At 56.4% G+C, this 22,331-nt stretch overlaps 1 protein-coding gene across 6 annotated transcripts in view; it reads left to right on the top strand.

Moving 5' to 3' along the window:
- SYT7 (synaptotagmin 7) overlaps positions 1 to 22,331 on the top strand; it is a 59,349-nt gene that overhangs the window by 9,168 nt on the left and 27,850 nt on the right. For all 6 annotated transcript variants that reach the window (XM_061201846.1, XM_061201842.1, XM_061201845.1 and 3 more), the window contains exons 2-3: positions 15,201 to 15,304; positions 19,524 to 19,603. In XM_061201846.1, the coding sequence (XP_061057829.1) occupies positions 15,201 to 15,304; positions 19,524 to 19,603 (184 nt within the window). The remainder of the gene's footprint in view (positions 1 to 15,200; positions 15,305 to 19,523; positions 19,604 to 22,331) is intronic.

Raw genomic sequence — 22,331 nt, 5'->3', positions numbered from 1 at the left:
CACCCCCGGATTGGCTGGCATCTCTGGGCTGTGGGAGCCAGGCTGGGCGTGTGCCTGCTTCCTTCCTGGAGAAGGTGCCCGCTTCTGTTAGAGGAGAGGTGTGAGGAAGGCAGCGTGGATGGGGGTGCCGGCAGGTGCGGGATGTGACGTGTGAGCCACCCAGGCACTGGGGGGGGCAGATGAGAAGGGGCGTGGCGGCCCACATCACTACCACGTGGCCATGTGCTGCAGCCTGGCACACGGCTTCCACGAGCCAGCCCAGAAAAGGGGGCCGTCCGTGTGTATGCGTGCATGTGGGCCTGCCGGAGCTGGCCTGTTCTTGCGGACATGGATGGCCGTGTGTGGCTATTCCAGACAGAATCTGGGTGGAAGCACAGGAGCGGGCGTGGAAGCATGAGCAGACGCATGTCGTGTCATGCAGACACATGATGGTGTGTGTGCTTCCCATGTGGAAATATGACGGCATGTGTGCCTGTGCAGAGGGACATAGGCAGATCTCTCTGGGGCACCAAGCAGGGGCTGAGAGAGTCATTAGGGAAATAATGCAGAGTAGCAGCCAGAGCAGGGGCTCTGCATCAAAAGCAATGGGGTGCGAATCCCAGATCGGCCACGTATTGATTAGCTTTGTGGCCTTGGGCAAGTTACTTAACCTTTCATTGCCTCATTTCCCCATCTGTAAAATGGAGACAATAATAGCTCCTACTTCAGAGGGCTGCTGGGAGGGTTCGCTGAGTTAACGCCCATACACTGCCTGGAACCATGCCTGTCACAGAGTTAGCACCGTGCATACTAGCTCTTGTTATCTGGTCCTACCCTTTGATGATATAGGTGGGAGCACCAGGCCAGAGAGGGCAAGTGACATGCCCAAGGTCACACAGTATGTTAGGGGCAGAGCCAGGACTAGAATCCAGACTTCAGCACCTTAAGACAGGGCTTGTTCAAGTCTAAGACCTCCTTTGGGCCACAAGAAGCCTCCATACCACAGAACTGTAACCCCCTTGGCATTTGGGGCCTAGATTCTGCCAGGGCTGGGCTGGGATCTTGGGAACTCTGGGATCTGAGCATCTTCAGATAATGCTGGCGTAGAGGGGTCCTCAAAGCAGTGGCCAGCCGCCTGAGTTAGAACCAGGCCACTGGTTAGTCTGCGGACTTTGCCAATTACTCAACCCTCCTGAGTCTCAGTTTCTTCCTTATAAGAGAATAACAGTAATACATACTTTATAGGGTTATCGTGGGGATTAAATGAGATCTGCATGTAACGTCTTAAGTGGTGGGAACCCTGTACCTAGTAAGTGCTCAATAATGTTAGCTGCAATTATAACCCTTGCAGAACCCTTCCACCCAGTGCTCCATAAATGGTGACTTCCTTTGCTTCCCTTCCAGCCCCTGGCAACCCTCACTGCCTTCTGCCTGCCACCCCACACTCCACAGAGCTTAGACTGATCAGGGACTGACTTGCTGGCGACCAAGACCTGTCTTGTCTCCTGTTATTGGCTTTGCCCAGGAGGGAACAGGACCCACCACTGCAACTTAGCCCCGATCCCTTTTCACCTGGCCTTATCACTCACTTGCTCTATGACCTTGGACAAGCACTCTTTCCTCTCTAGGCCTTGATCCTCCCTCTGGAAAGTGGAGGGGCTAGACCACACAGCCCCAGAGCCCCTTGGTCATGTTGTTTTGTGACCCAGGATGGTCCTGGCTTAGCCTGCTGGAGGGGGTGGCAGGTTGGCAGGAAGGAAAGTCGGCTGGCTGCCTTGGGTGAGTGGAGCATCTGGGGCCTGAGCCGGCTGGTGGCCTGCCATCATGCCCGCCCACACCTGTGGCTGCGTAGGAGGGCGTGCAGGCCCGACTGGCTGGGCACTGACATTGGGGGAGGCTCAAGGACAATGATGTAGAGAGAGCCCTTCTTGGGGGCCTGGGAGCTGCCACTCCAGCTGTCCTCCCCGGCTCTCCTCCCCTTCTCCCCAGGGATTTCCTTTAGCAATTCCTCCTTCCCCTTTCTGGAGTCTCCCAGTATCTCCCCGTCTCTACCTCTTCCACTTCTGTAATCTTGACCGTTTTCCAGGGTGCCTTCTTTCCTCCTTCTGCAGAAGGGAGATCTCTCCCTCCTCTTCTGTCTTCCTGCTTCCTGAGATGCCTCCTTTTTCCTCCCTATGACGTGTCCCCATTTCTCTGGATCCTCCCGCCCCCCCCTGCTGCTGCTGAGCCTAGGTCTCTCTCTTACTCTGCACGGCACGTCTAGGCTCCTTTCAGCTTCTTGTCCCCTGGCTCTCTTCCACTTCAGAGTCCCTCCCCCGTCAGCATCCCCACCTCCCTTCTTCCCATTCCTTGGAGCCTCTTACTCCACCAGCAGTCCCCCTGCCCTCAAAAGTTTCCTGGTCTCCTTCAAATGATGGGGCCGATCCAGGCAGTTTCTGTGGCTGGTGCTGCTACCGAGTACCTCAACAACCCCCCACCCCTGTGAGTTGAGTAAAGGGGTCAGCCCAGGGCCCAGGGACTGGCAATCTTGCCTCCTAATTAGCAGGAGGTAATTGCCTGGAAAAAAATTTCATTTAGAATGAGACTTCGAGACTCCAAGTTAGAGCTGAGCCAACTGATGGCCCCTAGGGAGCAGGAGAAGGGAAGCAGCTCAGGTCAGGGCCTCAGGAAGCCTGACCTGAGATGAAAGCCCTTAAGACCCCCTTTCTGGCTTGCCTGCAGGACCCCAGCCTTGAAGAATGAGGGAGAGAGAGCACTGGGCTGGGAGTCCAACCATCTTCATCTGACTTCTGGCTCCACTACTCATTGTGTGACTTGGGACAAAACTTATTCCTTTGAGCCTTAGTTCTTTCTCTCCTGTAAAATCAAAGGAGGGCCTCAGTGCCATGAGGGCTGATTCGGACAGTGGCTATGAAAGCAATTTGCAGGCTGCAAAGTGCTGTGGGAGTGTGAGGTGCTACTCTCTTCCTCCATGTGGCTCTCAGCTGAGACATGAGGATCGTGGAGTGGTGGGGTAGTCTTGGAAACACCTAAGTGGCACTGAGGCTTCCCGAAGAACATGGAAGGATGGTGAGGTAGACCCAGCTGAGCTGCAAGATTAAGGGCAGACAGATGTGGTTTCCCATGGCAGTCTCAGTACTTGCACCACCCTGAGTGGTCACCTCACCTCCCTGAACTCCACTTTCCTGATCTGTAGGATGCTGATCATGATGCTTTCCTGGGGGAGGGAGGTTTGGTAAGGCTAAATGAGTTAATGTTCACAGAGCTCTTAGTACAGTGCTTGGCCTACAGTACGTGCTCAATATTTGCTATTAGCTATATCTACTGTAATTAAAGGCTATTATCTTTACTCCATGCCTGGATCCAGAGAAGCTGATTTGGGGTGTTGTCTTCAGGTGGTTTTGTTTTGCTGTTTGTTTTTGGAAGAGGAGAATTTCTACACCCAGTGAGGCTAACCAAGCAGATCTGCTTCTCAAAGTGCCCCTACCTGTGGGGTGGGAGGAGAGGAGTGGGCTGCAACTGTGGGCTTCTCCCCCAACCCACGCTTCTTCCTAGGCAAGAGCTGTGGGCAAGTGTCTTATGTGGGTGGGTGTGAGGTAGAGAGCCTCTACCCTGGTGGAGGGGTATTACAGGTTTTTGTGTTCATCTCGTTAGGACTGGCCCAGCAGCGGGAGAAAAGGTTGTGTTTGTTTAAACAGGTCTACCCCACCCACCTTGGAGGAGGGAACAGGAAGTTTCACCTGGTAGGGTCCAGCAATGTGGGTTGAGTCTTTGCTGTGAATGGGGCAGCATGGCACCCCAGGGTGGCTGGAAAACAGTCAGACAGCCTGGAGCTTTTGGGTGTTGGGCAGCACTGCAAGCTCAGAGCTCCAGATTGCCCCGGGAGGGGTGAGGGGGCGGCGAGGGCCCGACCGTCTGCCTCTCCTTCCCCACACGCCCAGCGCCACCGCTGGGGACCTTCTGTGTTCCTGCTCTGAGCGCAGTACCCGCGCCAGCCGCCAGGAGGCAGTGCGGCGGGGTCCCCTGAGGGAATGGGATGCGGCATTTACATTAGCGGGGAAACTCTTTTTGTCTGGAGTAGGGCTGCTGACTGGGGTTCTTGGTATCTGCGGACCTCATCCAAGAAAGGGGGCTCTTGAGGTCGGGCTGCTCACTGCTGTGGCTTCAGCTTCGGACTTAACAGGGAGTGATTAGCAGAGTAAGGTAGGACCGCTACGCTACAGTCCTGAAAAAGGTTCTGGTTTCCTGAATTCCGCTCGACCGGGGCAATGCACGGGGTGGCCTGGAGGAGGGGGCAGTCTCGGGACTGAGTTCTGTTTCAGCACCAAGGACAGAGGCCGTGGGCCTATCGTTGTTTCAGCACCGCGGACAGAGTTCAGAGCAGCGGGCTCTGTGGATCCATCCAAATATTTGTGGTGCAAAAATTACCCCCAGAATATGGAAGAATGGCACCTCCAAGAGGGAGTCTCAGACACCTTATATTCTAACGAGGAGACTTGGGGCCAGGCAATTGAGTTAGTTGACTAAGGTCACACAGCCACAGTGACAGTGGGTGGCAGAACTGGGTTCAGATCCACAGTGGTCTCTCTCCATCCACCTCTCCCACACCTGGATTCGCACTGGTTATATCCCTCCTTCCTGACCATCTCTGAGAGCAGCTTCACATTATGTTGCATCCCCAAGAGCCCTTGAGCTGGTGAAGATTAAGTGGACCCCCTCCGCCACCAAAAGCTCAAGTCAAGAATCTGAATCCCAGGATAGACGATTCCTAGCCCCTGTGGCTTTCATGGCTCCAAGCTTCAGGTGGGAGGGCATCAGGGCAGGACAGGTGCCCTGTCCTGTAAGGAAGCCTATGACTTGGGGAGGTAGTGTTGAGTCATCAGCATGAAGAACTCTTAAGTGCTCTGAGATCCTCAGATAAAATACAGCACACCGTTCCAACCCCAGCTTCTTTGCAGCCGTGTATTATTAATAACAATAAGATGCTGATTTAGGCCAAGGCACAACAATGCATTATTCATAAGAGTAACTAGTGGTCAAGGCCTGCACTTAATCATCACACGTCCCTGATCCTGCCCCCGCTCCACACTCCTGGTGGAGAGACCCTCCAACTGAGCTCCTCCTTTTCCTGGGCTCCTGCTGCCCTGATGGACATGATCGTTTTCATGGCTGCCAAGGCAGCTCATCAGCTTTGGGATCAGGGTGGGTGGCATGTTCCGGGCTATCTTCTGGCTGGACACCCTTCAGTCTGGACTCCCTGCTCAGAGCTGGCACCTGGCCCTGTCTGTCCTGAATGGCTTTGACCCTGATGACTTCCATACTCAGCAGCTCTCTGGTGTCTACAGATGAGACCTATTACCCCGCACCCCCTCTTTTGAGGCTGAAGACTGAAGCCAGATGCACCAGGCTTCCCTAAGCCAGGAATTGTGGGAGTTTTTGGGGGGGGTGGCTGTGGTGAGAGAAGGGGCTCACCGGGCAGAAGATACCCCCATCACCTCCATTAAATATGACGATGGATTTAAAACCCTCGGTAGACTCTGGAGCACTTTGTAAACTGTTCTGCACTGAACAAACTTGAGCCATTATTACCAAGGCCACGCTCTCTGCTGGAAGAGAGAGCAGAGGTAGAGAAGGTGTGGATGAGGCCCTCGTAGCTCACCAGGCCCAGCTCCCTGATGAGGAGTCGGAGTTGCTTGTGGATCCTGACATGTCCCCGTCCAATTTCTTGCTGGAACGGCTCCTGGCCCATCCGGATAATCCTTCATTTGCTGTTTACTCACTTGGCATCTCCTCTGAATTCTAAACCGTCTGCATCCAGGCGGCCTCTGCAGCCCCTGCCAGCACACTCTCCCTAGCTCACTCACACATTATCTGTTTTTATTACAGTCAAAGTTGAGGAGGCTTGCTCTCACTAAGCCCCTATTTTCAGTTACTTGTAACTTTCCGAAACAATTCCCCTCAGGCCTCCTCTTTTGCCAGCCTTGTTCCCGCCCCAGGTGAGGCCGCCACTGCTTTCTGAAGGAAACTCGGAGAGACTGTCCGGAGGGCATGGGGGCAGGGCCAAAGCTCAGTTCTCCTGGGAAATGAGTGCCAGGCTCTCTTTCCTCTCCTTTGTCTTCTTTCTTTCTACCCGCCCATCTCATTTTGTTTTTCCTATTGCAAGGAAGGAGCTGCCCCCGTTCCCAAGGTGGGTGGCCTGGAGTGGGGAGTTTTAGGGTGAAGAGAGGGCAGAAAATTCGGCATGACACGAGGCCTGGAGCTTTGCCTGGCTGTCTGGGGTTCAGAGTTTAGTTCATTGGTTTTCTGTTGCTTTCTCCCACACTCTGCCTTTTTCTGGCTTTCTTGTGTGTGTTGGATCGAGAAGAGGAAGGGAGGTGGGATAGGCACCAAAAATGTTCCCTTCCCATGCCCAAATAGCCCTGGGGCTGATAGGCTCTGCCCTTGCCCTCCCACCTTCCCCCATTTCCATCTGCTCTCCGTGCACGCCGCGGAGGGGTGCTTCCTGTGGAAACCTGTGACTCCAGCTTTCTCTGTTTTCCACCTCGAACGTCATCCTGCAGCCACCGAAGGATGGTGGGGGGAGGCGCTGGGGCATGATGCACTGTCGTGCAGAATCAGGTGGGAGGAGGCAGGACCAGGATGGGAATGTGATCCGCAGCATCACTGCTTTATCTCTGGAATAGTGGTTGCACCCTAGTCCACACCAGAGGCACGGCCCTGGGAAAGTCCTCAGGTACCCCACCCGCCTCTTCTTCCTGCTCCTGCCCGGCCCCAGGCACCCAACCCCCAACCCGTTCTGAGACTTTGAGAACATCTGAGCATCTGTTTAATGAGGCTGCTTTACTGAGGCCAAGGGCTGGGGCAGTGGAGGTGGGAAGGAGCCGTGGCAAAGGTGTGTGGGTAAGAGGGGTCGCTGAAGTTGCTTGGGGAAGTTCGTGGGGAAGTGGAAGCCCTTTCCCTGGCTGCTCTTTGTTTTGTTTTCACTCCATTTCTTTCTTCCCTTCCGTCTATCCTCGGAGCAACTTATTTTAAGGCTTAGCTCCCGTGGGGCACAGAGTTGAGGTCTTCCAGACTCCAGGCTCAATCCTGGCTTTGTCTCTCTTCTGCTGTGTGGGCAAGTGTTGACCCCTTCTGAGCCTCAGTTTCCTTCTTTGTAAAATGAGGATAAGAGGATTTACCTTCAGAGGGTGCTAAAAACTGTGAACATGATTCAGTGCTGAGCGTACGTTAGTTACTATGACTAAAGGCACTTGGTGAGGAAAGCAAGGGCCTGGGATCTGAGGATGACTCCAGGACGTTAGGAGGGTCTGGGGGTGATGGGACAACTTTGGACGGGCTAGATGTGGGGAGTGTGTGTGTCACCATCTGAGAGTGTCAGAGCAAGTGAATTCTGGGGAAAAGAGCCTATGTGCCCAGATCTCCAGCATGTCCGATGGCTCCTCTATATCGTGTCCTGGGCTATGGGCTGTGGGAGACACCGAGCAATGAGGAGAACCTCTTGGCCCTGCTTGGAGGACAGGCCTACTCCCAAGAAAAGGAGGCTGGACAGAAGGCAGTTCATTCAAGTTTGGAGACTGCTGTGAGCACGTGTCATCAGGGAGGGCTTCCTGGAGGAGGAAGGCTCACATGGACCTTGAATAATTTCATGCATTTGTTTAGCACATATTTATCCAGCCTCTCCTATGTACCAGACCTTGGGCTACAGAGATGAGTGATCTGGGGGTCTCAGCCCTCCAAGTGTTCCCAGTGGGGAAAGACATACAAAATGCTAATTATTAATCCACAGTGATGAATTGTCATAGTTACGGGGGCAACAGAAAGGAATGTGGGAGGGAATGAAGACCATCTTTGTCTAGGGATCTTGAGAATAGAAAGAAGAGAATAGAAGGTAGAGAATAGAAAGAAGGGCATTCCAGGCAGAGGGAAGAGCTTATGTGAAGTCTCAAGTGTGAAAGAGGTTGGCCTTCTTGAAAGAAGGAGGGAAGTGGGGTGTGGCTGGGTCACGCAGTGTAGCATGTTACAGAGTGCTGTCACGTGCTTCAGCTCAGAGGGGGACAGCCATAGCAGGGTCAAGGACGAGTTCAAGTTGCCTTAATTCTCCACACCTGTTTTTTCCTCTGCGAAATGGGGATAGTAATGGTAAAGTTTGCAGAGATCACATGAGATGGTGCCTATAGACTTCCTGGCACAGTGTCTGCCACAAAAGGCACGTGCTCAATGAATGTTAGCTATTATTTGATCCTGACAACACCCCAGCAGGGGAGGTCAGGGGTTCTTATCATCATTTGAAGGTAAAACACTGAGGCCCAGAATGGGACTCGCCCTGGGTCACTGGCCAGGAGCAGAGGTGGGACTTGAACCCAAGTCATTTGCAAGTCTACTGCCTGTCCCACTGCTCTGCTCCAGAGGACAGATGTGCATGGGGAGAGAATTCAGGCCAGAGGAAGTGCATGAACATTTAGACCTTGTGGACAGCAGAGTGGTCTAGGCATCTGTTCGTGACCCTGACCGTGACCGTGGGTGTGTGTGCATGTTTGTGTGTGAGTGTGAGCATGGGTGTCCATTCAAGGGGTGAGTCAGCATGGCTTGTGTGTGTGTGTGTGTGTGTGTGCGCGTGCGTGTGTGTTTATATGCGGGAGGCGGGCATAGGCGTCTGTGCCAAGGGTGAGTCTCCGTGGCTCGTGTATGTGTATGTGAGCCATGGGTGTCCACGTCTCTGGCCTGTAGGTGTGTGCCTGCTCCCCCCTCCCCTCCTGTTCCACCCTGGGCAGCTGGTGAGCTTGCCCTCAGAAGTCCATTCCCTCTCCAGCAACTCCTCAGGGCATCTCAGCAGCCAGCGGCCCTGTTTGATTCTGTTCATCTATAAATCATGGCTTGCTGAGGAGATGAGAAGGAGTTGGGAGTGGGGACAGAGCCCTGGCAAGGGACGGGGTCAGGTCTGCAGTTCACACCTGAAGCCTAGCCTGGCTTCCAACTGTTGCACACCCTCACCCCCCAGCCCCATGCCTCAGCCCTCCCCATTCCTTGCCATAGGTGTTCACTGATGCTTGCTGTTGGTTAAGCCCTGGGCCAGGTCCTGGGGCAGGGATCAGGGGTGCACAAGATCGAATAAGACGTGACCCCTGGCTTCCGCTATCCTGTGGGGAAAACTAAATGTGTATTCAGTATTTCATTCAACACTCATTGAGGGCCAACTCCATGCCTCAGATGTCTCTAATGCAGGGTTTGACGTGGTAATGCTACGGTAATAGCTAGCATTTATTGCCTACTTATTCCGTGTCAGGCACTGTGCTAAGTGCATTCTTTGTGCTAATTCCTTTAAACCTCACAGTAGTCCTATGGGGCCTGTACTATCCCTGTTTACAGATGGGGAGACCAAGGCAAACAGAGATGAGGTCTTCCAAGATGAGCTTGGAAGAATAAGAATCCGAATTGCCTGACAGTCTGGCTCCAGAGCCCTGGCACTTAGTCACTGTACCTTAAAACAAAGGTGTAGGCACAGTGTGATGGGAGCTCTGTGAAATTAATTCCCACTGGGGAGATTATGGAAGGCTTCCTGGAGGAGGTGCTTTTCATCTGGGTCTAGAAAAATCAGGACTTGTCAGGCAAAGATGGGCATGGGGGAAGACCAGAAGGGATCCTGGTGTGTGTGTGTGTGTGTGTGTTTAAAAGAGAGAGGCTCTCAAACTCTGTCACTGCAGCCCGTCCCATCTCTTCTCTCCCATCTCCCATCTTGTTTGGGTGACAAGTGAGATAACGTATGCAAGCACTGGGCATTCAACAAATATTTACTGAGCACCTCCTGTGGGTTTGCCTGTCACAGAGGTTATCGGAATGAACAAAGCAGATACAGCCCCTACCTTCATAGTCTGGTACACAGTAGGCACTTAATAAATGGTAGCCTCTATTACTAGAGGCTTGGGATTCCTCCTCATTCGTTCAACAAGCATTTATTGAGCACCTGCTGTATGCCTGGCTCTGTCCTTGGTGCTGGGAAGACAGCAGTGAACACGAGATTGAGCCCTGCCCTCATGGAGCTGACGTTCTAGAAGCGAAGGCTGTGTGTGGGCGTCTTGTCCACCTTCAAAGGGGGGCCACCTCCTCAAGCACACAGGTTTGATTCACCTTGAGAGCTCCCGGTGGGGTGGCATGGTCAGGACCATGGGCTCTGCCCACAGCACCTGGCAAAGCCCACAGGACTCTACTGGATTGTCATTAATCCTGGGCTCTAATCGGTTGACATGGCCACCAAAGGCCTGGGCAGAGGGGCAGAGACATGCCTGAGTTTACATCTCACGTCCTGGCACCCCTGGGACTGGACCCCAGAGGCCTAGCTCTCCTTGTTCCTGGTTCACCCAGCCTCCCAGGTCTCCCGATGTCATCTGTCTGCCCTTGTCTGTGTCTCATCCCTGGGACCCAGATGTCTCCTCTGCCCAAGGATAGGTTGTGGAACTCAGCTCTGTCAAAAGGCTGACTAGGGCTGCAATATTTTCTTTCTCCAAATGTTAATATGCTGACGCTAAGGGGACTTGAAACCATGTATGTCATCGGAGGAAGGGTTAGAAGGGCTGGGGCAGCTTTGCCTGGAGAAGACTGGAAGGGGACATGAGAGCTGTCAGCAAGGATTTGGAGGCCTGTCATGTGGCAGCGGGAGCCGGCTTGTTCCCAGCAGCTCCAGAGGACAAGCTTAGGACCTCGGGGGGAAGTTCCAGGGAGACAGATTGAGTTCAGCTCAAGACACAGCAGCCGTAGCTACCAATGCCCATGTGTGGAGGGTCCGCATCCTGCAGAAGCAGCTCTCTGCCCCTGCCAGGGCTGCCCAGGGCGTTCGTTCATTGGTGAGGCCTGTCTTCCAAGGTCCCTTGCAGCCCGAGACACAGTGACTCCGTGCGCTGGGAATGGTTTCACCCTGGCTGGCAGGCAAGAACAGGCTTGCCTCCCTTGACGGCAATATCGCGTGCAGGCCGAGGACATCGTGTCACTTTTGTTCACAGCATCAATGCAATTTTCACTGGCAAGCATTTGTTTTACCCTGGATTCAAGGGCTGTCCAAGGGTGGCTTGGTGTGGGGGGCAGGGAATCTTTGGGGGAGGGGTCAGCTGCCTGGAAGATGACAGCATCCATTCATGCTGCAGGGGTTCCTAGGGTCACTGATCCAGGAGGGTTCAACTTTCCTTAGTAACACATCCCTTTCCTCAAATGGAACTTTCTGTGGGAGCCCAAGATGTGAAACAGGGAAACCATGCTGCTTTGGTTGAACAGGGCTTGAGGGGACACAGCCTCATCTAATCAGCATCCATCTCTGTGGCCCCTGAGAAATTCCTGGGAACCCTAGGTGTTCCAAAGAACACACCTGGAAAACCACTGACCACTCGCCTCTGTAGTGGATGTGATGTCAAGACAAAGAGTGTAGACTGTGAGTCAGACTGCCTGGGTTCGAACCCTGGCTCCACCGCCTACTAGCTGAATGACCTTGGACAGAGTACTTGACCCCTCCGTACCTCAGTTTCCCCATCTGTAAGATGGGGACGATCTTAATGCTCACCTCAGTTATTGTTGTGAAGACGAATTTGCTGCTGCATGTGGAACACCTAGAACACCTGCTCCTCATCCGAGTGAGGAAGGATCAGCTCTCCACACATGAAGGCACCGATTCCAAGAGGTCGAGTGCCTTGCTCGTGGCCACACAGCTGGTTAGTGGCCAGAATAAGGCCTCAGCCTCATTCTCCTAGACTCCAAGCCCAGGGCTCATTCTCCATGCCCGCAGAATACTAATTGCTTAAGATGGGCATTCCCTGGGTCTCTGGGGACCATTCAGAGGGACCACTGGCTTTGGGGATTGACAGCCTCTGTCCTCAGGGGCTCTCCAGCCTAGAGCAGGGGTTGAGGAGCAGGTTTTGATAAGGACCTTGTTTGGCAAAGAGAGGAAGAGGCTCCAGGGAGGTAATTCCTTGGAGAATTGCCCCATGGCCGGAGATACTTGGGGGAGGGTGCATGCAGAAAGGGCACGAGGGCAGAGGAATCATCTGGACTCTGACCTCCTGCCACAGCTCCCAGCTCGTGAGCTCGCTGACTCCACCTCTGATCCTGCCCCTCCCCTGCTCGAAAACCTTCCATGGCTCCTACGGCCTACAAACGCGGGAAGCCCCTTGGTCTGGAAGACAAAGCCCCTCGCCATCAGGCCCTGCGCTCATTCCCAGCCTGGTCTTCGCCACTTCACTCCCCATAACCTAGTCCAACTCCTCAAGCAACATGCCTGACCCTTCTTCCCCTCTCATGCCTTTGCTCTTGCCGTTCCCTCTGCCCAGATTGTCCTATCCTCACCTCACATCCCTCTCCCAGACCACACTGAATACCACCTCCTCAGGAAAGCCTTCCCAGATAGCTCCCTAGTCCAGCAACCACTTCTTCATCTGTGTTTCCAGAGCCCTCTGTACACCTGAGAGGGAACTAACCCAACAACCTTAATAATAATCCGTATCTACTGAGTACTACCACGGGGTGGGTGCCATTATTATCTTCACTTTATTTTTTTTTTTAATGTAGGGTTTTTTATTTATTTATTTTTATAAATTTATTTATATTTTATTTATTTATTTTTGGCTGCGTTGGGTCTCCGTTGCTGCGTGTGGGCTTCCTCTAGCTGCGGCGAGCGGGGGGTCGGGGATGGGGAGCTACTCTTCGTTGTGGTGCGGGGGCTTCTCACTGCGGTGGCTTCTCTTGTTGCGGAGCACGGGCTCTAGGCGTGCGAGCTTCAGTAGTTGTGGCTTTCGGGCTCTAGAGCGCAGGCTCAGTAGTTGTGGCGCACGGGCTTAGCTGCTCCGCGGCATGTGGGATCTTCCCGGACCAGGGCTCGAACCTGTGTCCTCTGCACTGGCAGGCGGAGTTTTAACCACTGCGCCACCAGGGAAGTCCCTATTTTTTTATTTTTTCATTTTTGGCCGTGCCGCGCGGCATGCAGGATCTTAGTTCCCCACCCAGGGATCAAACCCGTGCCCCCTGCAGTGGAAGCTTCTTAACCACTGGACCGCCAGGGAAATCCCCTATCTTCACTTTATAAAGGAGAAAGTGGAGACACTGAGAGGTTAAGACACTTATTCAAGGCCACACAGCTATTGAGAAGCAGAGGCTGTAGTCACACAATTACAGGTCTTCTCTCAGGTATTTTGGGTGTTTTCTTGAGCCTCAGCCTGGGTGCTCTGCCACTCCCTGGTTCTAGGACACCTGGCGTGCTAAGAAATAATTAGCTGAATTCTCACCTGTTCCCTGTGCCTCATGGTAGGTTCTTAATAGACAGTGGCTGAAGAAAGCTCAGCCCAAGAATGGAATTTACTTTATTTAAAAGTGAGTTCAACAAAGGAAGGTCTGCTCCCCCAGCCCACATAGCGCCCCACCCCCCAGACCCTCCCCGTGGGGCAGGGGCAGCTTCCATGAAGAGAGCTGGAAAAAGCGCCGGCCCCATTCTCGGAAGGTATGTTCGCACACCTCTTCACCACAGGCCTGGGTCTGGGGGCCCTGGTGGTGTGCCCTGTGGTATTATGCACCGCCCCACCCCCAGAAGCCTGGAGGTTAAAGATGGAGGCCTCCCATGTGGCCTGAGAACTGTGACAGATGTGGCCCCTCCAGCCTTGCAAAGCTGTGCTCCTCCACCCAAGGGAAGGAAAGGCAGGACAAGTTCCTCGGTGTCTGTGGACTGTCCAGATCAGAGCTCCCTGGTGCTGCGGGCCCTGAGGTTGACAGTGAACTGGTGCAGTGGCTTCGTGGGGACCGAGGCTGTGGACCTGGGATGGGAGGAAGCTTAGTTGGCCTGGCAGGTGCCCAGCAAGGGTGGCTTTTTCCCACAGCTCGGAGGCTCCGGAGGTTGGGGAGGGAGGGGTGGGGCCCAAGCAGGATTCTGGGGAGAGCGGGCAGCAGACCGGCTGCCCAGGGCACTGGAGTAGTGGTGGGAGGCGGCCCGAGGGCCCTGAGAACAGGGGATGACCGCCTGGCCCTCCTTCATGAGGCCCCGCAGCAAAGCATGAGACACCGGACGCCCAGAAGCTAAAACCGCAGGAACCAGGACCGGACAGATCTTGTCAACTCTTAATTACCACCATCGCCGAAACCGAAAAGCCTAAGCAGGCTCCTCTGTAAATAAACAGCGTCTCCTTGACTTTAAGACGCATCCCCGCGTACACATATTTACAGAGCACGTGTGATCTATGCCGGTCTCTGTCGACTCACTCCCCCACATGACAACTTCTGGTCAAGTTTTGCCTTCCTTACATTTGCTTTGGGCTCGTGTTTACAGCCACCTGTGAGGAGGGAGGGAGGAGGTTTAATCCGCATTTACAGGGGGAGAAAACTGAGCTGTTAGGTGACTAAAGCCACACAGCTAGCAAGTGGTGGGATTTGCACAGAAACGCAGGGTTTTGCTCCCAGGGCAAGTCCATAAAGGTTTCCACTCCTAAAGCATAGGACCCCTGAGCTGTTAGAATGGAAGCTGTGGGGCAGCCCCTGGGAACATTTAGGACATTGCCAGCCAACAAAGGCGGGGCTGAGCCGATGGGGTGGGAGGACTGGAGGCGAGCTCAGGGGCTAGGGCATGGGAGGACGGGGTGTGCAGAGGCCAGTTGGGTGGACTTGCAGCCCAAGAAAAGCTGAGCTAAAGGGGATGAGGATGGGTCAGAAGGTTCCAGAGATTCCCTCTTTGACTATACATGTAGCTGTTGAGTCTTGGGCAACACTTAAGAGGGTCTGTCGGTGCCTGTGGGGCAGATGTCCTCAGAGGGACTATGGGAACTAACGCTTTGGGCAAATTCGGCTGGAGTTGTGGCTCCGGGTATGTGGGGGGGGTGGTGGTGGAAGCATGCCACGCAGAAGCGGTGGCTCTTTTAGAGGCATTTGAAAGCCCAGTGGGTGAGGCCTGGCTAGTCCAAGGGCACACTTGGCCTCTCCCTTCGAGGGTGTGAAGTTTGGGGGATGGTGAGGATCCCATGCAGGGCTCGTGCAGTGAGGGACTGGGAGAGACCTGCCGGAGACTCCCATTTTACAGATGAGGAAAGTGAGATGCAGAGAGAGGAAGAGACTTCCCAAGGTCAGCCAGCAAGGCAGAGCTGGGAGTAGAACTTGGGGCGCAGAGCTCCCAGTGTGGGTAGGGTGGTTGTTCTGGGGGGCTCTGGGCTGAGGGAGGGTAGCTGGCTCTGGCCAGTGAGGGTCTGACTTGTGTGTGTCCTCTCCAGGGGCGCCCACCCGCGATGTCCTGCTGGTCTCTGCCATCATCACCGTCAGCCTTAGCGTCACTGTCGTCCTCTGCGGCCTCTGCCACTGGTGTCAGCGCAAACTGGTGAGGCTCCCAAGGGCCCTGGGGACGGGGCCTGGCCCTGCGCCCCACCCCACCCTCAATTACAGGCTCGTGAACGCTCTCAAGGGCGCGCGCAGATGACCCACTTCCCCACATCGGCACACTTCCGTGGAAACTCACACCACACGCACGCACGCGCAGACTGAGAATCGAGGCCCCCTCCCACATAGCGCCGAGCGCCCCCTCCCCTCCGCCCGCGGCCCCCAGCACAGGGCTGGGCGTGGCCGAGCCGGGTCCCTGTCCAATGAGGAGGCTCCGTCTGACCCGCGCCCCACCCCCCCACCCCCGCCCCGCTCCCGCACATCCATCCTGGTTCTGGGGGTTTGTACAAGCACAAACGGCTTCTTTTCATTTTTAACAAGGGCTGGGAAATTAACGAGCAGGATTAGGCCATCAGTAAGTAACGAGACCATCAGGAGGGACATTCATCACCGGAGGGCGCCGGGAGGAGGAGCCGGGCTGAGCCGCCCTCCCTGCGCCCCGGCAGCTCCCGGAGTAGGGCTGAGCCTCGAGAACCCTACTCATCCCCCATCCTGCTGCCCCAGCTTAGAAGTGCGATGGGGACTTTGGGGACTGCAGGGGGGACCCCCGAAGGTGGGCCCAGAGGTGTCCCAGGTGTGGGGCCTTTCCGGGCTTAGGTGAAGAAGGGTCCCTGGCAGGCACCTTCCATGCCCCAGATTGAGAATGGTGGGAGTGAGGGCAGGGTGCCACATCTGGGAGCCCCATTCTCTCCCTGCCCGGCCACAGAGGGGTGGGGGGCGCGGTGGGGGGAAGGGCTGTGGCCATGGGTGCTGTGTAGGCGGGGGCTCAGTGCCTTAGTCCTAAAGAAGAGAAGGGGCAGATGCTCCTGGGGAGGGCCCAAGAGGCCCATAACCCAACGTGCTTCCTTCAGGAAAGGCAAACCCCGGGAAATGGGAGTGTGATTCTTCATCCCGGGATGTTCAGCTTCAGGCAGCTCCTTTCCCTGGAGAGGAGCCGGGGAGAAGGCCAGCCCTGCCCCAAGTGTGAGTGTGTGCGAGTGTGTGTGTGACTCGGGCCCACTCCTTGCATGCAGGTGCCAGACTGGCTGCCCTGCATTGTTCCTGGATTTCCTGTCTCTATGTCTGTCTCAGAATTTCAGGGGAGGTGGAGGAGGGGGCTTGGCCACGTGCTTGTGTGTGTGAATGTCCTCAGAGGCTTGGGAGTGGCTGAGCATGCACTGCAGCCCTGTGCGTCTCGTTGCAGGCCCGTTCGGCTGTCTGTCTGCCTGTATTTGAAGGCAGGGGAGGGTTGTATGAACAGGCGCTGCTGGTGACCTTGAGTGGGGGTCTTTTGTGCTAAGGGTGTCGACTTTGAGGGCATTGGTACAGTGTGTGTGTGTGTGTGTGTGTGTGTGTGTGTGTCTGTTCAGCCCTGTATGGTGGGATGTGGATCATCTCATCAGATCCCCACGTAAGTGCTGCAGTGTGTGTGTGTGTGTGTGTGTGTGTTTCTCTGTGTTTGTTGAGAGCCCTGCCCCCACTCACCTGGAGACAGGAGTTCAGAGCTGACAGCTTTTGTAGCAGGTGGGGGGCTGTCAGTGCAGTAAGTGCCTTGGGAAGCTGAGAACTGCAGAACCTTCCCTGGCCCAGCCCCTCCTCCCAGCCTCCAGCCAGAACTTCCTCAGGGGTCCAGACCACAGTATGTCCCTCTTGACTTGCTCCTCTGAGCTGCTGATAGAACGTTACTTTGCCTAGGACCCCCCCCCCCAATCCTGCCACCCACTTCCAACCCCTGGTCTCAGAAGCCAGGGGGCTTTTTGTCCAGGCTGTCTCCATGCTCCATGGAAGGGGCTTTAAAATGCTCCCCCTGCACGGTTGCTGGGCTCTCCTTGCCTGCCTGTCCCCTCAACAGCAGTGACGTGACACCTGACAGCTCAGATCCCATTTCCAAACATTAATAACTTCCTTAATCTCCAACTGGCTTTTTCCGGATCAGCCTGGCCAACCCCCTCCCTGATAAGCAGGCTTGGGGGATTGGGCTCCTTTGGAGCTGTTTTATGTCTCCTGGACCCCACCTGGGGTTCCTATCGTTGCCCCATTAACTTCCCCCTGAACCCCCAAGGCAAGTCCTGCCCTGGTTTCTGTCCCCCATGTGCCCCAGCTCCTCTGCAAAGGGGTCCTTGCAGCTGGAGGGGAAGCCTCTCTGAGCTTTGGAAGGAAGAGGGACAGGCAGAAGCTCCCAGAACACCCTGGGTGAACCAGGTGCCGGGCCTTGGGGAAGGGGCAACGGACCAGCCTTCGAAGAGGGTGCTGACCAGAGCAAGTTTCCTGAAGACTAGGAAGAAAGAGGAGAAGGGGTGAGGGGTGGGATGGGGGGTGCGGGGGGGCTCGCAGCAGGGGCTCCCTGCCCCACGCTGCCGCTGCCGCAACTACTGGAGAACGGGGGGCGGGGCTCCTCCCTGAGGGTCCTGCCCAAGAAGGGCCCTTGGCCACCAGGGAGGGGCTCCAGGCTCCTGATCTTCCCAGTTGGAACTAGGAATTGTTTGGGATTTGAACTTCTGGGTAATGATGGGAGGGACCGGAGTTGAGCTGAGAGAGGGCAGCTTTTGTGGACCCAGGGGATCCAGCAGCTCTGTTTTTTAACTCTTAAAGTTCTGGCTCAGAGGCAACGGCCTGAGGCTTGGACCCCTGGGTGGGTGGGGCTTCCAGTTAATGGATTTGGGGAACTGCCGGGTACCAGGTTCCACACCAAGTACCAGAGCCCATTCAGTCCCTGCCATTGGGGACTACGTTCCCAGGGGTGGGGGCTGAAGTAGGTAAGCAGAGTAATAATAATAATAATATCTGTGATGAGAAGCTTGAAGGGTGAGGGACCCAGGGCTGATCCAGTGACATCACACCACTTCAGACAGGAGGGGAAAGGGAGGCTGGAGAGGGCAAGGGACATGAGCAAGGTGACATGGAGAATGTGGGGCACTGCTGGGACAGGACCCTGGCACCCCTGAGACATAGGGGTACTGGAGGTGGCATGAGGGCCCTCCCCCCACCTCCGCCCCCTTCCTGGGAGCTCCGCTGTTGTTCTCCCTAAACAGGCGGCTCCAGTCCCCGGAAGGGGCTGCAGCTGGCAGGAGCATCGGGGAATGCGGCTGTGCGGCTTTTATTTTGTTTTAGGGAGGATGCAATAATTGACTGTTGTGGCTGTGGTCTTGGCTCACATGACGGGATGTTGGAGAAATGTGTGCCTGCGTGTGCGTGTGCGTGTGCGTGTGCGTGTGTGTGTGTGTGTGTGTGTGTCCCCGACCCCACTCGGCTGGGCAGGGGCAGGCCAGTGCCCAGTGGGTGACAGCTTCGGCCCCTGCACAGCCCCGCTCCCCCGCCCAGGCCCGTGGCCCCTGAGTGTGCGTGAGGACACTTGGTGGCAGCCAGGAATGTTAATGGTGCCGGGCTCTGCGTGAGCTAAATTTAGAAACCCAAACCGAAAAGGTGAATGGTGCTCACCTTCCTGGCAGCAGGCCCTGTCACCGCTACAGCCCTTCCTCTAGCCAGGGGACCTGGCACGCCCACCCCGTCATCCTGCCCTGCCCCTCCCTCCCCTCGAGCTGGTTGAGGAAGAGCCAGGCTGCCCCGGCCCCAGCGTCAGTGGGCAGCCTCGCTTCCCAAGGCTGCCTTCCTGTGAAGGAGCGTGCTCAGGCCCTGCCCTGCCTCACGGGCCCAAGGCAGAAGGGACCCCAGGGAGCCCCCAGACAGTGACGGATATGGCCCCTGCAGGACTGGGCACGGGCCCTCTCCCCGCCCCTGCCACTCACGTCACTGGCCACTGCCAACCTTGCCCTGCAGGATGCCACCCCACCATCTGGGGGCAGTGACGTGGCCAGTGGGACTTGGCCAGGCGCCTGAGAGCCGTCTGTCCACGGCAGAGGGAGATATGCTTCTGGGAGCCGAGCCAGAGCCCCAGGAGACAGGCAGATGGGAGGGACCTCATCCCTAGGGGTCAGGGATGGGGTGCAGGTCAAGAGGGCGGGCCAAGTCCTAGAGCCTGATGGGGCCCAGGAGTTGCCCACCAGGGATCAGGGGTTGATAGGGCTGCCACCCCAAGGTGGTGACACCCTCACACATTGGCCCCAGGCCTTGTTGCCGAGGCTGGGCTCCAGTGTACTCCCCTCCCCCCAGGGCCCCGTTCTGGGGGGGCAGGGAGAGTCCAGCCCTGTCTCCCAGGAGTGACCCTGGTGCTGTCTCCACAGGGCAAACGCTACAAGAACTCCTTGGAGACGGTGGGCACGCCAGACTCAGGGCGTGGGCGCAGTGAGAAGAAGGCCATCAAGTAGGTGCTAGGCTTCGAGTTTGGGGTGGGGCACGCAGGCAGCCCAAGTGGGAGGACCACCCCCCCAGATCTGGCCACACACACATTCAGTTTCCCTCTCACAACCTAGTGCCTTGCTCTCTCCCCAGCCCAGTCCCGTACACGCACTCCCAGCACCCCAGGGGGGCCCAGGGCTCCGCCTTTTCTGCCTGTGCCTCCCAGACCCTCACAGTGTTCCAGGGCGCCCAGCCCCGTGTTCTGGCTGCTCTCGCTCCCAGCACCGTCTGCCTCTTCCCTCAACCCCGGGTGCTGCTTCCTCCTTCCAACCCTCACATCACACACACGCGCTGTCCCCAAGCCCCGCCTAACTCCCCTGCACCTCCAAGCTCCTCCCCCAGCCCTGGGGCTGGGGTGGTGGCGGTTCAGACTCTTTCCTCAGACCCCACCAATGTTCTGAGGGTAACCTGGAAGAAGGACGGACAAAAACCCTGGGGACCCCAGCAGGACCCAGTGTTGGTCTGCTCAGGGAAAGCAAAACGATGGGGAGAGACTCTCCCCTCCCCTGTCACGCCCGGTCCCCCCTGCACATCTTGCTGCCTCTGGCTCGCCCCGGTTTCCTCATTTGGCTCTGAGATCCGTCTTCAAGTCGGCAGATCTGCCTTGCACTGCAGACCACCTGCAGACCCCTGCTGAGGGTCACTGGGAGACAGTGGGAGAAGGTTCTCACCTGGTTGGGGGCTCTGGGAACAGGGCTGTAGGGGTGGGGCTCTCCCTAGAGGGCTCTGTACCCTTTGGCCAGTGGCCTGGCCCTTTCCTCTCTGCTTCTTGGCCTAGGCCTTCACGGGGAGGCTGCTGGATGCCCCTCCATCTTAGCCTGCCAGCCAAGGGCTCCGCCTGGAAGCAGGGCCTCCCCCAGCCCTCCCTGCCCCACCCTTCCTCCTTCAACTCAAGGCCCCAGCAGCGCCTGCCCACGCCTTCCCTCCTGCCCTTCCCCTGGTCCATCTTCCTCTCTTCCTACTTCCCTCCTTCCTCTCCCCTTCTCCTGAGGGCTCCCTCCCTGCCCCTCCTCGGCCCCCCTCCTCTTTTTTCATCTCTTGCTCTGACCCTTTGGGGCCTTCGCAGAAGCTGTGGGTGTGTGTCTGTTGGGGGGCGGGTAAGTGAAGGGGTGGGCCAGGCCGAGGTTGGGCTTGGGAGGAGGCTGCGGGGAGCCTTTGAAGCTGGGTTTGGTTGCACGCTCTCCAGTCTTCAAAGCCTGAAGAGAGCTGGCAGGTCTCAGGGGCTGTTGCAGAGCCCAGGCCCCAGGCTTTCTGAAGAGGGGAGGGACCACATGGCGGGAGCACGGGGCCAGCCCGGCACCTGCCACCTCCAGGCCAGGCCTCTAACCGAGTTTGCAGCCACGGTCTGGGCCAGAGAGCCTGTCTCTGCCAGCTGACCATCAGCTTCCTGCATAAGGCTGTGTGTGTACTAGATAGACCTAAAAAGGGCCCACAAGAGAAGTGGAGAGGGGGCAGTGGGGCGGGGAGCAGGCTCTGCAGGCTCTCTAAGGCAAAGTGAGGGCAACAGTGGGTCGTCCCCTGCCTCTCTGTGGCCCTGCAGTCCCTGCCCCCTCCCACCCTGCTGAGCTCTCAGACCCTCTGCCCCGAGGGAAGGAAGCCACCTTTCTTGTCTACATGCCCCCAGGTTCCTAGGCCTTTGCCTCTTGCCTGGGCCCAAAGCCAGTCGAGTGGCAGGAAGCAGGGTTTACCTGCTGCACAATCTCCCTCTGGGCTTAGGACCTCCTCCAAAAGGATCGTGTTATCAAGGATTCTGGGAAGCTGCATTCTTTAATAGTGTTTCTCAAACTGTGTTCCTCAGAGCACTTGTGCCCCATAAAAGATTAATAGTGATCCCATGAATCAAGGGTTCCATGGCCAACTAAGTTTGGGAAACACTGATATTCATTGGCACATTAAAGGCTCTGAGAAGTCCTGCAGTACAGGAATCAGTGTTTCATAAACTTCTTTAATTAAAGATCCTCTTTTCTGGTACTGCAGCACACAACCCAAGGGACCCTGGAGCTCCTTGGAGCACAGGGTGGGAGACCAGCCTGGCAGTGATGACCCTGGGTGGATCTTTCTCTCCAGGACCTAGGGTTGGATGGCCCTCGATTTTGGAGATCTGGAGGGAGCAGGGGGAGAGAGGCCTTCCAACTGCTCCATCTCTCTGTTACACTAGGGGAGGGGGCCAAAGGATGTCTCTGGTGGGAATAGGGAATAGGCTCTTCTGTGGAGGGAGCATCCCCAGGGAGACCCCCCCCCAGTAGGGTTCCATCCCAGTGGACTGTTCTGCCTCTCCCACCTCCAGCGCCCACTGCCCCTGTGAGCTGGCTCAGGGCTTTGGCCTTGGACCCTGTGCACAGAGTCTCCTGTGAGATGTTTCCAAGGTGCTCGCTGGACTGGCAGAGACTGACCACACCAGGGAGGCCCAAGGGGGCCCTGCGCACCCTCAGGCCAGGGCCACTCTCTCCTCCTGGCCTGGGGGGACGGCTCAGCTTCTCTCCCTCTTTCTCTCCTTTGTTCCCGAGTCTAAGGCTGAGAACCAAGGTTGAGGTCAAACTCTGGGGGTGGCGTGGGGGAGAAGCAGGTCCCCCAAGAACACGTTTCCTCCATCCTCAGGGGGTGTGCCTCCCGACACCGCCCTCCCCCCAGCAGGGCTCTCACCTCGGCCTTGAGCAGTGGCATGGCCTCAGCACACGCCAGGCCCACCCCTG

The sequence above is a fragment of the Eubalaena glacialis genome, chromosome 10 (genome assembly GCF_028564815.1).
Source record: "Eubalaena glacialis isolate mEubGla1 chromosome 10, mEubGla1.1.hap2.+ XY, whole genome shotgun sequence".
Lineage (NCBI taxonomy): Eukaryota > Metazoa > Chordata > Mammalia > Artiodactyla > Balaenidae > Eubalaena > Eubalaena glacialis.
This window is presented reverse-complemented; position numbering and strand designations above follow the sequence as displayed.